General features: G+C 50.2%; 5 protein-coding genes across 5 annotated transcripts; 1 reads left to right on the forward strand and 4 right to left on the reverse strand.

Moving 5' to 3' along the window:
* Positions 1-153: 153 nt before the first annotated feature.
* TRUGW13939_03933 (uncharacterized protein) lies at positions 154-1,423 on the reverse strand (the record flags this gene model as incomplete). The annotated part of the gene is made up of 3 exons (XM_035487111.1): positions 154-904; positions 983-1,160; positions 1,291-1,423. 3 exons carry the CDS (start codon positions 1,421-1,423, stop codon positions 154-156), a joined length of 1,062 nt encoding a protein of 353 aa, XP_035343004.1.
* A 708-nt stretch (positions 1,424-2,131) lies between these two features.
* On the reverse strand, positions 2,132-3,609 carry TRUGW13939_03934 (uncharacterized protein; the record flags this gene model as incomplete). Its single annotated transcript, XM_035487112.1, has 2 exons — positions 2,132-3,138; positions 3,486-3,609. The coding sequence occupies 2 exons, from the start codon at positions 3,607-3,609 to the stop codon at positions 2,132-2,134; spliced, it is 1,131 nt and encodes a 376-aa protein (XP_035343005.1).
* Positions 3,610-9,021: 5,412 nt separating this feature from the next.
* On the reverse strand, positions 9,022-10,474 carry TRUGW13939_03935 (uncharacterized protein; the record flags this gene model as incomplete). The annotated part of the gene is made up of 4 exons (XM_035487113.1): positions 9,022-9,037; positions 9,095-10,043; positions 10,116-10,266; positions 10,331-10,474. 4 exons carry the CDS (start codon positions 10,472-10,474, stop codon positions 9,022-9,024), a joined length of 1,260 nt encoding a protein of 419 aa, XP_035343006.1.
* A 256-nt stretch (positions 10,475-10,730) lies between these two features.
* TRUGW13939_03936 (uncharacterized protein) lies at positions 10,731-11,510 on the forward strand (the record flags this gene model as incomplete). The annotated part of the gene is made up of 2 exons (XM_035487114.1): positions 10,731-10,858; positions 10,916-11,510. The coding sequence occupies 2 exons, from the start codon at positions 10,731-10,733 to the stop codon at positions 11,508-11,510; spliced, it is 723 nt and encodes a 240-aa protein (XP_035343007.1).
* A 275-nt stretch (positions 11,511-11,785) lies between these two features.
* TRUGW13939_03937 (uncharacterized protein) lies at positions 11,786-13,668 on the reverse strand (the record flags this gene model as incomplete). The annotated part of the gene is made up of 3 exons (XM_035487115.1): positions 11,786-13,085; positions 13,142-13,285; positions 13,340-13,668. The coding sequence occupies 3 exons, from the start codon at positions 13,666-13,668 to the stop codon at positions 11,786-11,788; spliced, it is 1,773 nt and encodes a 590-aa protein (XP_035343008.1).
* Between the last annotated feature and the right edge of the window lie 94 nt (positions 13,669-13,762).

Genomic DNA, 13,762 nt, shown 5'->3' on the forward strand with positions numbered 1-13,762 from the left:
CAACTATATACTACTACATATACTACAGCCCTCCGTATCTAGATCTAGTCTTTCTTGCGAAACTCATACATTCATTCCTGTATTCTGATTACTTCGTGCGTAAATGTCTTATATATCTATACATGCCGGTGGGTATCATCCTATACGTATCAACTATGGCAGCCATCTCATAACGCCCTCAAAAGCAACAAGCGCCATCGCATTCGCCGGAAATGCACGCAAAAAGCAGGGCAAAAACCCTCGCCAGTATCCCTTCCATCCTCTCTCTCGGCCCACGGCGATGGCAGCATCCTTCCACCGCCGGAATCGCCGTTCACCGTCGCCGTGGGCTCCTCCGAGCGGATCGGTCATGAGTCGGTTCTTGACCACGTCCGAAGGGTACGAGGTGATCCAGAAAATCTGCGCTGAAATACCGCCGGCCCAAAAGTTGATTGCTGGCGCTGAAAGGCTTGTTTTCTCTCTCATGATCCGTGATATCACATCATAAGAGCCCCACCAGAAGAAGAAAAACGACCGAAACAAAAGTGTGGCACAGAGTCCGCGAAATAGGCCGGCGATTCCATGGCTTCGGAGCTGGAAGATAATACAAATCAGTACAGTGTCGAGGACTTTGACCCGGGGGGGTATACTAACAATCTTCTTACTGCAGTCAATAGGTCCGCTGTACATCCGTTGCTTCTTATCTGCAGCGTACTGGATCTGCAACCGGGCCTTGACGTGTTCGACGGGAGCTGCGATAAAGCTAACCGTGCATCCAGCCAATATTCCTGCAATACCATGTCCAACGCTGGGCAGCGTGTCGAGATTCGAGCCCTTGGCGAACGGAATGACCTCCCGTACGCGGGGGATCGAAAACACATTTTCGAGGAGCAGACGCCGATAGAGCGTGAGAGAACCTAGCATTCTGCATTGCAGCCAATTGGTATCAGAAAAAATGTTGTCCCATGTCCATGATCTATCCCCAATACATTCCAAAACTCACACCGAGTCCATCATCATCCACCCGACCAGCGGGGGGGTGGCGCCCTTGTAAAAACCCCGTAATCCCTCTTTGCGAACAGTCTGCAAAACGCAATCAAGTGGGCCCTTGAATTGGGCATTTTTGCTTGTTTGGAGCCGGACTTTGATCGTGTCGAATCTGCGAGTATCCCGATTAGACTCTTTTCAACTGTGGTAAGCGACTTCTTTGCGGGGTAAAAGACATACGGATGGCCCACTGTTCACACACCATATTTATTAGTTCCAATCTCCAAAAGCATAAGGGCATGCAGGGTTGAAATCTTCACTCACCACTTAGTTTCGCCACGCCTGAAAACACGCCAGCGACAAACCCCTTGTAGTCGTGTTTTGGCGCTGCAGAGACCTTTGGCGGCGTCGAATTGTCTTTGTGCAGCGCCGACGTGGCAGGCGACGTGGTGGTCATGGTGTGGAGGTGATCAGCAAGCAACGAGTGCTGCAAACGCTGCTATTAAGCTGGGGTGGCCGGAGGAGATGCTTCCATTCAATCGAGCGCGCGCTGCCAATAATATATCAATGGGTCATCTGGCGGAAGCGCCGTTAAATATAACAAGTCTGAAAAGAAGGAGATTATTGTCGACGTGGAGTTTTACAAGATGCAAAGAGACAAGAGAATGGGAGGCATGCGATGTCGCAAAGGCTGTGGGGCAACCCGGGGAGGTTTGGCTGCACTCCGAGGCGGCTTAAAGCGGGGGAGTTGTAGTATTCCTTCCATTCCATTGAAACAATATACACAATGCAAGCTACACGATCGAAGGTAATTATGGTCTAGTCTTGAAGTCTTCATCACATCTTGGTATTCTTATCACGTAAAATCAGAGCCGAGACAACCCTGAAGCTATAACAAACAGCCGTAAATGAAAGCGCATTCTTGATGCATGCAGATAATTGTATAATAACAATAATTGAAATCGAGAGAAGGGTATGGAAAGAAAGAATATGCAATGTCTCCAGAGACACATGGGGTATACAGTCAACATTGATGATAGTGATCACCAGCACGCCATCAACACCAAAGTACATGAAAGCGACCAGCCAACGCCAGTATGCAAATTTTTGAAAAGAGAGTGCCCGCCTGATAGATTGTCATAGCGACGAGGTCCATCTTGGGCATTCAGCGGCCCTTGCCATCCTTTCGGGAGGCGACCCGTTCCCGCTCGGGAACAGACTCTAGTTTACGCTGCGACGACTTGTCTTCGAGGCCGCCTGGACGAGAGGCCACATAGTTATCGGCGTCTTCAAGAACCAGCGGAGTGACGGGACCCGGACTGCCGAGAGGGTCGAGTCGCGGAGCTGATATCTCAGCACGTCCAGACGGGGCATTGCGAGACAGGGAAACACTGGCAGCGACAAGCTCTCGGTATTGTCGAAGAGCGTCGCGAGAGCCGCTTGACGACACGCGGTACGCAAATGACCTTTGCTGGTTGGTGGTAGGCGACAACGGGGTGTTTGAAGGGCTGTTGGGAGACTGGTAGGCTGCAGGGTGGAACCGGGGCAAATTACCCAGGTACATGGGAGAGTCCTTGGGCGATTGCTTTGGCGAGGCTTGGCCTGGCTGGGGTGACATGGTCAATGATGGTCCTTGTGAATGGGGCATCGTTTTCGCGCGGTGACTGCGCGCAGTAGGGGCGGGTGTAGAGGACGAGGTCACCGGCAGCTCAGCGGATCGAGTCTTCTTTTTCCGGGCTGGTTTGTCGTCACGCGAGTGGCGAGTCCGAGCAGACTGCAAGTTCTTTGACGGGCGTTCGGACAAATACAGGCCGTGATCAAAACGGCCAGTCAGCGGGGTCAGAGGTAGGTCTTCCAAAGACCGATTAGGATTGCGAGGAATCGGAATCGGCTGGGATCCGGCGGTCGACACGTACGGTGACGATTCAACTGCAGTTGTTGGAGACGCAGGAGGCGTGTCTAGAGAAGTCGGAGGGAGGAAAGATGTATTGATGGGAGAGGTAGACGTTAATCTTCGCAGGGAAGAGGTGGAAGAAACGGGAGTTGGGGGGCCGTGTTTCTTGATCAGGCTTGCCAGATGGTCTCGCGCGCTGTCGTGCTCGGTAGATGGTGGGCGTCTTGGACGAGATGATGGGGTAGTTATAAAATCTGAATGGCGGAATCCCTTGTTAGCTAATAACCGTGAAAATGACTCGTGTACGTGGGGAGTCAAAATCTGCCCAACCGGCGGCGCAATCAAAGGGATATTTATGGATACATGCACCCCAAACTAGTGACCTATGCAGTACGTAGTATGGAGTATGTGGACGCCATGCATCCGAATTGGATTGGACAATCGCAGGCCCATGACAAAAAAACTCGAGCACATTATTGCAGGAGACAATGTGGGGGAGGCGGGCAAGGAGAAGGCCCAGGGAAAGGCAACGTGGGCGCCAATCAGGGACGGCGGTCCCATTGATAAGAGGGCAAAGACATGCAGACAGGGTGAGGGGAGAGGGAGAGGGGGATCGATCACTCACTGCTGCGTGGAGGCGAGATGGAAGCGCACGATGAGGGATAGACGGAAGTCGACGAGGAGGAGAGCGACGACGCGGTGCTATAAGAGTCTCGCGCGGCGCCTGATCCGCCAGGCATCCGGGGCATGGTGACGGCAGCGTTATACGTAGTGACAGTACCGTGCCGCCGGTGCCGTTTCAGCTAGCTGCTTTAGGCTAGCGAGAGGGGGGAGGGGTCGACAGTACAGCCAATAGTGGTGGATGTTTCCTGGAAAATGGGTCTATAAGACAGAACAGGTTAGCGCTGCAGGAAATAGCCGCAGGGATGTCGTCATCAGCGTCCCGCGTAGCACTGTATGTAACCATACGGTATTTTTGGAGCGGGTGGAGACAAAGGTTTTGCGTGCCTGCCAGAGACACAACTTTGGGAAGGAGCAGAGCGGGCTCCTTCTTTCTTGGCTCCTTCTGTCTGGGCCCTTTCTCTTGGCTCTTTCTCTTGGCTCACACGCTGACCTGACAACCACCTCGCAGCCTGGGGTAACAAGCGAACAAGCGAACAAGTGGACACAACTTACCCTGACTCTAGCTGCAGGGACTCGATTCCTCAATGCCTGAACTGGGCCCAGGGCATCAGGCCGTCGATCTTTCTTCAGTGGCCAGCGCGGGGCGAGCGACGATCTGTTTTTCTTCGCGGGTTAGCAAACGGCTCTTGCTCGTGCAAATTTCAGTCCCAGAACTCCAAGACAATCATCACAGAACAGAAGAAAGAAAGAGAAAAAAAATGCGGAGGATCAACATGTCTCGTATTGCAGATCCATCTTCAACCACCGACAATGTGACTAGGCTGTGGTCTAGCGGATACACTCGGTTGGAGGCCGCGAAACTGGGTCCCCCCCCCCGCTGCAGTCTGTGCCCGCCTACTCCTAGTGCCCGGCGGTCCGCAGCGTTGCAGGCGCTCGTACTACCAAACTATAGTTGTGCGATGGTAGCACGAGGAGCCCTGCACCTGGTCCAACAAGGAAATCGCTTGTCTGCCTTTTGGAGTCGTGGACAACCACCACGACCATGATGATGACGCCCAGCCGTGATTGCGATCGTGACCGGCTTGGCCGAAACTCTCCGTCGATCGAGCGTCGGAAGAGCGGGGTGTATAGCAATCCAAAACATCAAAGGCCAGCTCGCAGTGAAATCATGAAATGACTCGGAAATGGCCCGTCCGAGTCTAAATCCCTGCACGGCCTAGACGAAATGGAAAAAAGGAAAAAACGCATCAAATAAAAAATGAAAAGACCTACCAACTGTCTTGCGCAAGAAATCCAGCGACCCTTCGTTGTCGGAATTTGGTGCGTCGGAAGACAAAAAACACCAGGACTAGTTTTCCGAGAAATACCGTTTGTGAGTGATGATGGGTGGGTGATATAGGGCAGTCGTCCTCGACTGTGGCGGACGACTAGGTAGATATATGCTCCCAGCCAGTGTCATGCAGCAAACTTTAGCTTCAGTCCGCGCATACCAGACTAGAGGGTAAAGGGCAAAGGGCACACGCAGAGGCAAAAGGCAGCCAAGTTAGCCCGCAGATAACAGGCTAGCACTCGACTAGCGGGTCAGCGACACACCACCAGGCCAGGCTTATTCCTGGCTGTGCACCAGTAAGCAGCGATCTCACTGGCTAACCGGCCACTGCAGACTAAATTCAGATAGGCAATGTCAAAATGACCAAGGCCAAGGTTTGAGTTCTGTACTGAGCAGGCTAAGTAGAAGTGATCGCTAATCATCTATTCTCAGTCCTGAAGCGGAAACTCGTGGCATATTAATACTTTTTTTTTCTCAGCACAGCAAGCTACACCTATCTAGCGATGTGATGAGATGCCGAACAATGTGCTCTGCATCTCCTCACGTCACGTTGGTCATTGCCCAGCCGAAATATTCAGTGGAGCTGTGTGGCCTAGATTGGGGGTGTATGTTTCAAACATAGTGGTGGAGTATCTCCCTGGCCCGGGCTAGTATGGGTCATTTTCCCCAGACGATGAGAATAACAACAATACGGACTGTGCATAGCGTACGTAGCTCGCTTCCCGCTTTTCTGTCGAGACCGCGTGGTTTCAATACAGAAAAAGCATGATGGCTGGTGCATTATTCTTCCGGTCCTTGCATGCAATCCTGCAGGCGGAGATGACGTACGGTTAAGCGAGGCATTGAAGGACATCCTGTCTTAGATACACGCAAGCGAGGTATGCACGACGCAGCTGGTCCTGAAACAACACGCAATACCCATTCTTGCAAGATGAGTCAACGAGGTCAACCGGTGACAATACAATCACAAACTCCCCGGTTATCACGGTTCGAGACACGGTTCGAGACCGCTGGCCAGACTGGTTCCCTGGTTGTGATGTGGAAAATCCCTGGCTACGATGATTCATCGATTCCCTGGTTCATGGGTTCACAGGTCGCGGCCGTTCAAGCCTAGCAGGGATGGATCCAACCAGGCTACAACAAGGTTGGACGGCGCCGTCGGGCCGGCCCCTCAGCCCGCTTGGATAGTTATGCGATGTACGGAGTGCTATCTTGCTCATATTCCCGCTGCTAGGAAAATCCCTTGCTTCTAGCCACGCAACTTGCGTTAGCTATCAGTTTGTCCATGTGCCGACGGCAGCTCCCGTTGCTAGCACTACGGCCCAGGTACATATTGAGTTCACTGACTGGAATCTGCCAACAGGCGAAGAAGAGCGACGAGCAAGACCGTATTAAAAACATGCCGCACACCCTTCTCCTTGCATTGCCTCATGCAGGCTGTCAGGTACAAGCGCGCAGAGCCGGGACGGCCCTCTGATTGACCGACGAGCAATGCATGCATGATCTTTGAGGGTCTCTCTCGTGGCTCACCTGCTCTGCCCAGTCATGTGGTGAGCTGTTGCAACCCTCGCATTCCAAGTTTGGCTCCCATCGGCCTTTCCAGTTGCGGACAGCCCTACTCAGAATATTTTACTATTTGTAGATCAGCCACCGGTTACAAGCGGCATCCCAGCTTTTTGTTCCACACTTTCACACTTCCACACTTCCACACCCTCAGCGAACCCTTTTTTTGTGGCTTGTACAAAGTGTGCCCCCCTTTGCTTCTGCACTCTTCAATATTCGGCTGTACTCCCAGCTCTAAAGCAAGTCAAGGTAGCAGTCACTTTGTGATGGCCCGGCCAACCAGAGTGCTCAGACCTGCCACACTGATCGTCCCATATCCAAGCTCAGCTTTTACTGTGAGCCTTGACCAAGTTCGTCGCGCATTACTAGCCACGCTAGCTTGTGTCCGTCTGCACGGACCGCAATCTAAACGGTAACTAGCTGCTTTTGAGGCGTCAGATCTTGTCGTCCCCAGTTAATAATCATCACTGCGTACTGCCGAAATAACGGGCGACTAGTCTCCGGCTGCGAGTCCCCCTGGTCATGCGCCATGGTTCCACCACCTCTATCTATATCTAATTGAAGATTTCTTTGTTCTACGTCATGAACCCTCTTCTGGTGTTGGTTATTACTGGCTGGATATTTATCCCTTTTAAAATCCTGACCAAACTAAGCAGAACTAGGTAGTAGGTACTCCGTGCGCATCTAACACCTTATCGATCTAGCGTAATGATAGCACCAGGACTGAACCTCAGTGGTAGTTAGTGAGCTGAGCTGAGCTGAGCTGACCCCCCGACGACCGTGCTCGATCCAACCCCTTGGATGCGGAGTAGTAGCGCATTCCGAGAATGTACCTACCCTGTACCTCGTATATGCACTGCAGTAGTACATGTACTACGGACTACTCGAGGAGAAGTATATTTTAATCTGTTCCGCCTCGGAAATGCTGAATATGCTGCTAGCATGGCTTTCTCTCTGGACGCAAGGGGTGAGGATGAGCATTTTGGAATAAAAAAAAAGAAAGCCGAGATAAGCGCCTGCTCGCCGGATACACATGGAAAGTCGTTTGATTCCTCGTTCAGCCAGACTAAACTACGTGCCTCGGTCAAACTATCTCCGTCAGTCGGTCGTCGAGTCGTTGACTCGCTAAACTCACTGCACAATCTCACGCCAAGTCGCCAACACGAGTAATGCTAGACTAATACTGGTACTAGTACTTCCCGGCTTCTTGGGAAGATGATGACCAACTACAGCCTCCTTAACTTACTAAATTTCTTAACAATCAGTACAAGCGAAATCCTTCTGCGGGCCAAGACGTTGTTGTGTTCAAGTGTTTGTTATCTGACCACAATGACCAAAACCCTCAGACCCAACGGCTTGGATGCGCTAATACTAATAGGTTTGGGTCTTACTCAGGCCCTAAACTTCTTCGTGTTGACCTTTCGGTCGGAATTTAGATAAGCACATCAAGATACGATACTCCGTTTTCGCGAAAACGGAGTAAAAAAAAAAAAAAAGAAATCCACATCGTCGGTGGAAACGGACGGAACGAGGCTGGCGTATTCCCTCGGAAAAAGTCCTTGCATAGTGGAATTATTGTGCTGCCTTTCTAGATCAGACTAGATGGGCGTTGCCCTGGCCCACGTGCAGGCGAAACCATGTGCTATGTGAACAAACGGCGAGAGGAATGCTGTTTTCAAAACATTTCGAGGCTGTGTCTTCATTTGCGTGCCCTATCTCCGAGAAATCATTGCCAAGTAAAGAACAGATAGATACGTAAATAGTTACTAACGAGGCTGACCTGACAGTCTAATCAAGACCTGAACCCCCCTCCCCCCTTGCTTTGGAATTTGTTTCAAACCCAACCATGCATGCATGCATGCATCGTAATCTTACCAAGGAAAAAGAAACGCTCTCGGCAAATTCGACCTATTCCCGAGTCCCAAGTGCCCCTGTTTGAATAATACGAGACGTGATGGCGGTGTCTGCATATGCATGCACGCATGTAGATCCGAGTCTTCGAGATTGTTCGAGAGTTTGTTTTACATACCTTGCATATGAAATTGTATCCATATTTTGCCGATGTCTAGAACAAGGGGGGGCTGAGGTTTACGACAATGTTGTTTCAGCTACGGATGTGCATTGCATATCTTGACATCCTTCCGAATTGCCCTCGTTGTGACGCGCGCTACCCACGATCTACATGTCTTACGTAGTTTAGTGGATGAACCGGAGTTTCGGAGGTGAAGATGCATATCATCAATGGAAGTAGACCGGTTTCTTTCTTCTATCTGCGGAACGTCTCGGATTGGAGGTCCCACAGATATACTACTACTACTACTTGTTGGATAGTTCATGGTAGTTTGTTGGTATTAATGTTTGCTCCACTGATGTCGGATAGCCCGGATATGTTAGCTCTTGATGTCTATTTATGTCATACAGAGTATGCATCGCGACATCAGGAGGATGAACTGATGTCGATCAGTCTGACATGAAGCGTGATCAAGAACTGACACGGCATCAACTGCACAGATGTCAGTGTCTTAAAAGGTCTCCGAGAACCGCTGACTAATTCAAGCGTTGTGCTCTTTTTTTTAGATCTATGTAATACGTAGCGTCAACTGATTCTATATATAGTACCTCGATTATATGGGTAACTTGCTCTTCAAGACCAAGAGATTCTACACACTCGTTAGTAAACGAAAGTCAACCATATAAAAAAAAAGTAGAAAACTTACGCAAGCATGATACCCGCACCGGCAGCCATTGCCAAAAACTGCATCACCGTCTTCTTCACTTCTTCTCCCTTGTTTTTGCCAGTCTCGAGCATCTCCGGGATGACCGCGACAGTGCCAACGTAGAGGAATGTTCCCGCAGTAAAAGGAAGCAACATATCCCCCCAGCTCAGCCCAGTTCCGAGGAGTCCTACAGAAGAAGAAGAAGAAGAAGCATCAAAAGATGCTGTCCCGCTGCCGTTGCCACCAAACTCCTGAATCGCAATGCCAATAAACGTCCCCAAAAAGGCACCGACAGCGGTCACAAACTGAGCGCCCATGGCCTTTTGCTTTGAGAATCCAGACTGCACCAAAAGCGCAAAATCACCAACCTCGTGCGGGATTTCGTGGAAGAAAACGGCCACGGTGGTTGTTGCGCCAATGGTTGGCGATGCGTAGAAAGAAGACGAAAGGGCGAGGCCGTCGGTGATGTTGTGCGTGAAATCTGCAATGAGATTGAGATATCCACCTAGTTTGACGCTTGCGCTGATTTCTTTTTCTTTTTCTTCTTCTTCTGCCTCGTCTTTCTTGGCCTTGGATTTGCCCTTTCTATTCCGCGCTTCGCCGGACTTGCCTTCGGATTTGGAGGAGCCGGTCGTGACGGCCGAGTCATCTGCAGAGTGCGAGTGCGAGTGTCCGTGATCGTGCCCACCTTCGCCTCCGGTTGCAATGCGTAGAATCTTGTCCATGGCCACAAAAGTGACGAACCCCATCATGATTCCGAGTCCGAGTAAAAGGTTCTTGTTATTCTCCACAAGAACAAAACGCGCGTGCTCGGGAGAGTCCTCTCCAAGGAAAATCTCGGGCAGCAAGTGAAACAACGTGTCGCCGAGCAGGCCTCCGACGGCAAAGGCCACCATTACTGACAGAGACGACGGGTCGATGTTTGGCGGGCATAACGCGAGGAGGAAATCTAACATTGTTAGCGCATGAATTATTATAGTTACCGGGTGATTATCACCACGGAGAGAAGAAGTAAACTGACTTGGTGGTCCGGAAATGTACAAAGTCGCCAGGAGGGCATTGACTGCCGGGCTTCCTGGGAAGAGGACAGCAAATACGCGCGACGTCCAGCTGGCGTGTTCCGGCAGTGATGCTAGTTTGTGCTCGTTCAATGCTTGCACAACAGAGCATTGCTAGATAATTGTTTCAATTAGAGCTGGTTCGTGCAGTCCTCCAAAGGGTCTTGTTTTTATTCACCTGTAGTGCTTCTTCAACATCAGCCGCAGTGAGGCTGCCCACGGAGACCTTGTCATCCGCGGACACAAGAAAAGACAAAAGAAAAACTGCTGCTGCGAATGCCACGCAGATGCGCTTGAACGAGCCCAGTAATTGAAAAGCCATTTCCAACAGCAATTAAATAGCTTTATCCGCAATGATTGAATACCGAGAGTGCTCACGGTTCATCACGAAGACCGCGGGACCGGGCAACACATCGGAGAAACAAACATGCCAAGAAATATTTGCAAACACTCGCATTCTCAACGATAAGATAGCGGGTGAGGATTTTAAATTTTTGGCGACACCCAAGCAACGCCCGCTACAAAGATCAATTTTGTCCGGCACTACAGGTCAAGAAAATCCGAAATAGGAATTCACCATGGGTCGTGACTTGCAAAAAAAGAACAACCGCTCGAAAGTGCACAAGATTAAGAAGAAGCGCAGGGTGTTGCGTAATGGCAACAAAAAAGTCGATGTCTTTGGCAACACTTTTATCGCCGAAAACTGGTAAGCATACACACAAAACACTCCTTCATTCGTATATATTTTCTAACTGTACAATAGGGATAAAACTCAGACTTTAGTTCAAAATTACCGCCGACTAGGCCTGACCACCCGCCTCAATGCTCCCACCGGTGGTGTTGAGAAACCGACAGGCGTCGATGGCGCCACAGCAGACAGAATGACATCTGATTCTCTATTTATCACCGGCAAAGATCGACTCGATGCTCCCTTAGATGCAGAGGAAATACAGGTCGAGCGCGATCCAGAAACGGGAAAGATCATACGCCTCATTACCGACGACAAGTCAGACAATGAAATCGAGGTCGCCGGACGCAAAGTCAATCGATCCAACCCTCTATCCGATCCGATTAACGACATTGACAATAAAAAGGGAAACACTCAGAGGAATGTGTCTCAATCGGAGTTTATCAGAGGACTAGAGATGCGTGCTTTACTAGAAGAGGAAGATCTCGCCAAGAAGCGTCGGCCTCGCCAGCAAAGCAAGAGAGAGGAAGAATGGATTGAACGACTGGTTTCTCGTCATGGTGACAATGTCAAGGCTATGGTTCGCGACAGAAAGCTGAATCCTATGCAACAAACTGAGGGGGATATACAAAGAAGGCTTCGTAAATGGCAGGCAAAACAAGCTGCCTAGATTTTGTTTTTCAACATTATACATTTAGCACTTGAATTGGCGAACAGGCGTCTTATGGGATTTTAAAATGGTGGTTATACTGTGATATGCTTCAGATGGTTCTCTATACATCAATTGATATGTAGTATATGAACAATCCTAACTTGATGTATTTGGCAAGTAGACAGTCTCATGAATTTCTTTTGATGTTCTTTAGTTTATAATATTGTGGGAATAATGCGATTATTGTTATTGGGTATTTATATATTAGCTATGCATAGTCGTAACAGGTGGATCTATTTCTTGGAGTTGCGATTCGAAGCCCGTTCAGTTGTTGGAATACTGATGCGATGCACAACACGAACCCAACGTCGCCGCCGCCATTCGCCGGCTTTTTGTGACTGCATACTCTCTTCCCAGTCTCGGCCTTGACCGCCCTTGACTTTGACTTTGCCTTTCGACTTTGCTTCAGCACTGGGCGCTGACACGTTCAAGTCTCCATATGCCATCATGCTGAACTCGTCATCGTTCATGGGAGTCTGGGATGGGACCGTCGGTAGATCCCACACCCATCCCCCGACTTGATCTTCAGTCAAAGCGTCATTTCCCATTTGGCTGCTGCTGGGAATTTCAAACCCGACACCAGTAATCATGCGCTCCACTACCCATTCGCGACATTCCAGATCCAACTCCCATTTCTTGCCCTTCCATGCCCAACCTAGTGGTGTTTGTACATCTTCAAAGAACCGACAGCCTCGTGGGCGATCACCCGCGATCCGAGAAGGTGACAGTGGGTCATAAGGTAGCGGAGAGAATAGCAATGTCTCCCATTCAGACGTCGAGGAGAAAGGGAATACGGAACGGTGTTGTAATTCAAAAATCTCGACTTCCCGCTCCTCTGGAGAAGAATCGAGAGAAATTTCCGATAATGGGTTGAGCATGGTCTGTAATGACATAGCTGGTGTTGGAGGAGTGCTTTTATCGAGACTCGAGGCCGAAGGTTTCTGGTCTGGCTTCTCGTCGACGCCACTAGGCTCCGTGGTTTGATTTAGAAACTGTTGAACGGTCGGATGGGAAGATATTATGGCGCCATTGCCGCCAAAAAAGAGAATTAGTCGCCATGGAAGCAGATGGGCAGTTAAAAACAACGAGGCTGTGACAAAGGTAAGAACTAAGAATACAGTTGACGATAAGGTTTCATCAGAGAAATTTGTAGGTGGGGATAAGGCAGCAACGAGGGTATCGTGCAGGGCCGAAAAGTCGGCCATTGAATTTTGAAGGTCTCGCATGTTGCGGAAGAAGTCTTTCGATGTTTCGCTGGCTGGTTTGATGGTTTTTGCTGGCGCTAATGCCGGGCCATCGTATGAGTAATATGGAGTTGTTCCGGATGTTGAGGCCGACGGCGGTGGTGGATGACGAGCTAGGAAGGCCGGAACCATGATGGATAGCAACACCAAGGCGAGAGGTAGCACCACCAGAAGATATGGATTGAGGCAGATGAATGAATATGCAGCTAAGAATGACCAAGTCTTGGTGGGCTGTCTCCAACTGAAGAGCTGGATCATTCGATTCTGGAATACGAACGCGATCCCAATTCTATTTCTTTCTTAGTAGCAGCTCGCGACGACATACAATTACGGAGTAGAACGTACCTAGCATTGAAGCGACGGAAATTGTTGGTCATGACCGGAAGACTGAAGGGAGGGCGCGCAGCCTGCTTGGGTGCACGCTTGTCGACGACCTCGTCGCCGTCCTCCTGGTCGACATCTTGGGCGGGGACGACTTGTTGTAGAAGCCTACAATGGCTTAGTTCTCAAAGCTAAGGAGATAGTGAGAAGAAGTGGCCGTACCTTGAAAAGAGCCGGTCCTGTATAGAGAGACCAGGCTGATCATCTTTGTCGGTGCCTTTGCCGTTCTGATTCACGCCGAATTTCGCCTTGAGCTTTTCTCGCTTGCTCGGCCGGGATGGCGTCGAGTCTTCTTGGTTGCCGAAGGACAGAGCGGGAACGGGTTCATCGCGGTTGGCGAAAGCGTCGGCCGTGTATTCTTCCATCATGTCCAAGCCATACGGCACGCATTCAGGAAAAGGAAGACCGCATTTGGAGGAGGGAGACAAGAGATGAAGTTCACTGAAGCCGTGGAAGCGGGCATGTGAAGGCGGCCGAGGTGTGGGGAGCATCCAATAACAATATCGAATAAGCGTTGATTATATAATAGCGTCCGCTATTATATCTAACGTATTTTATAGACCTCCCGGACCACATAAGCCTGCC

Source organism: Talaromyces rugulosus, chromosome II (genome assembly GCF_013368755.1).
Source record: "Talaromyces rugulosus chromosome II, complete sequence".
Lineage (NCBI taxonomy): Eukaryota > Fungi > Ascomycota > Eurotiomycetes > Eurotiales > Trichocomaceae > Talaromyces > Talaromyces rugulosus.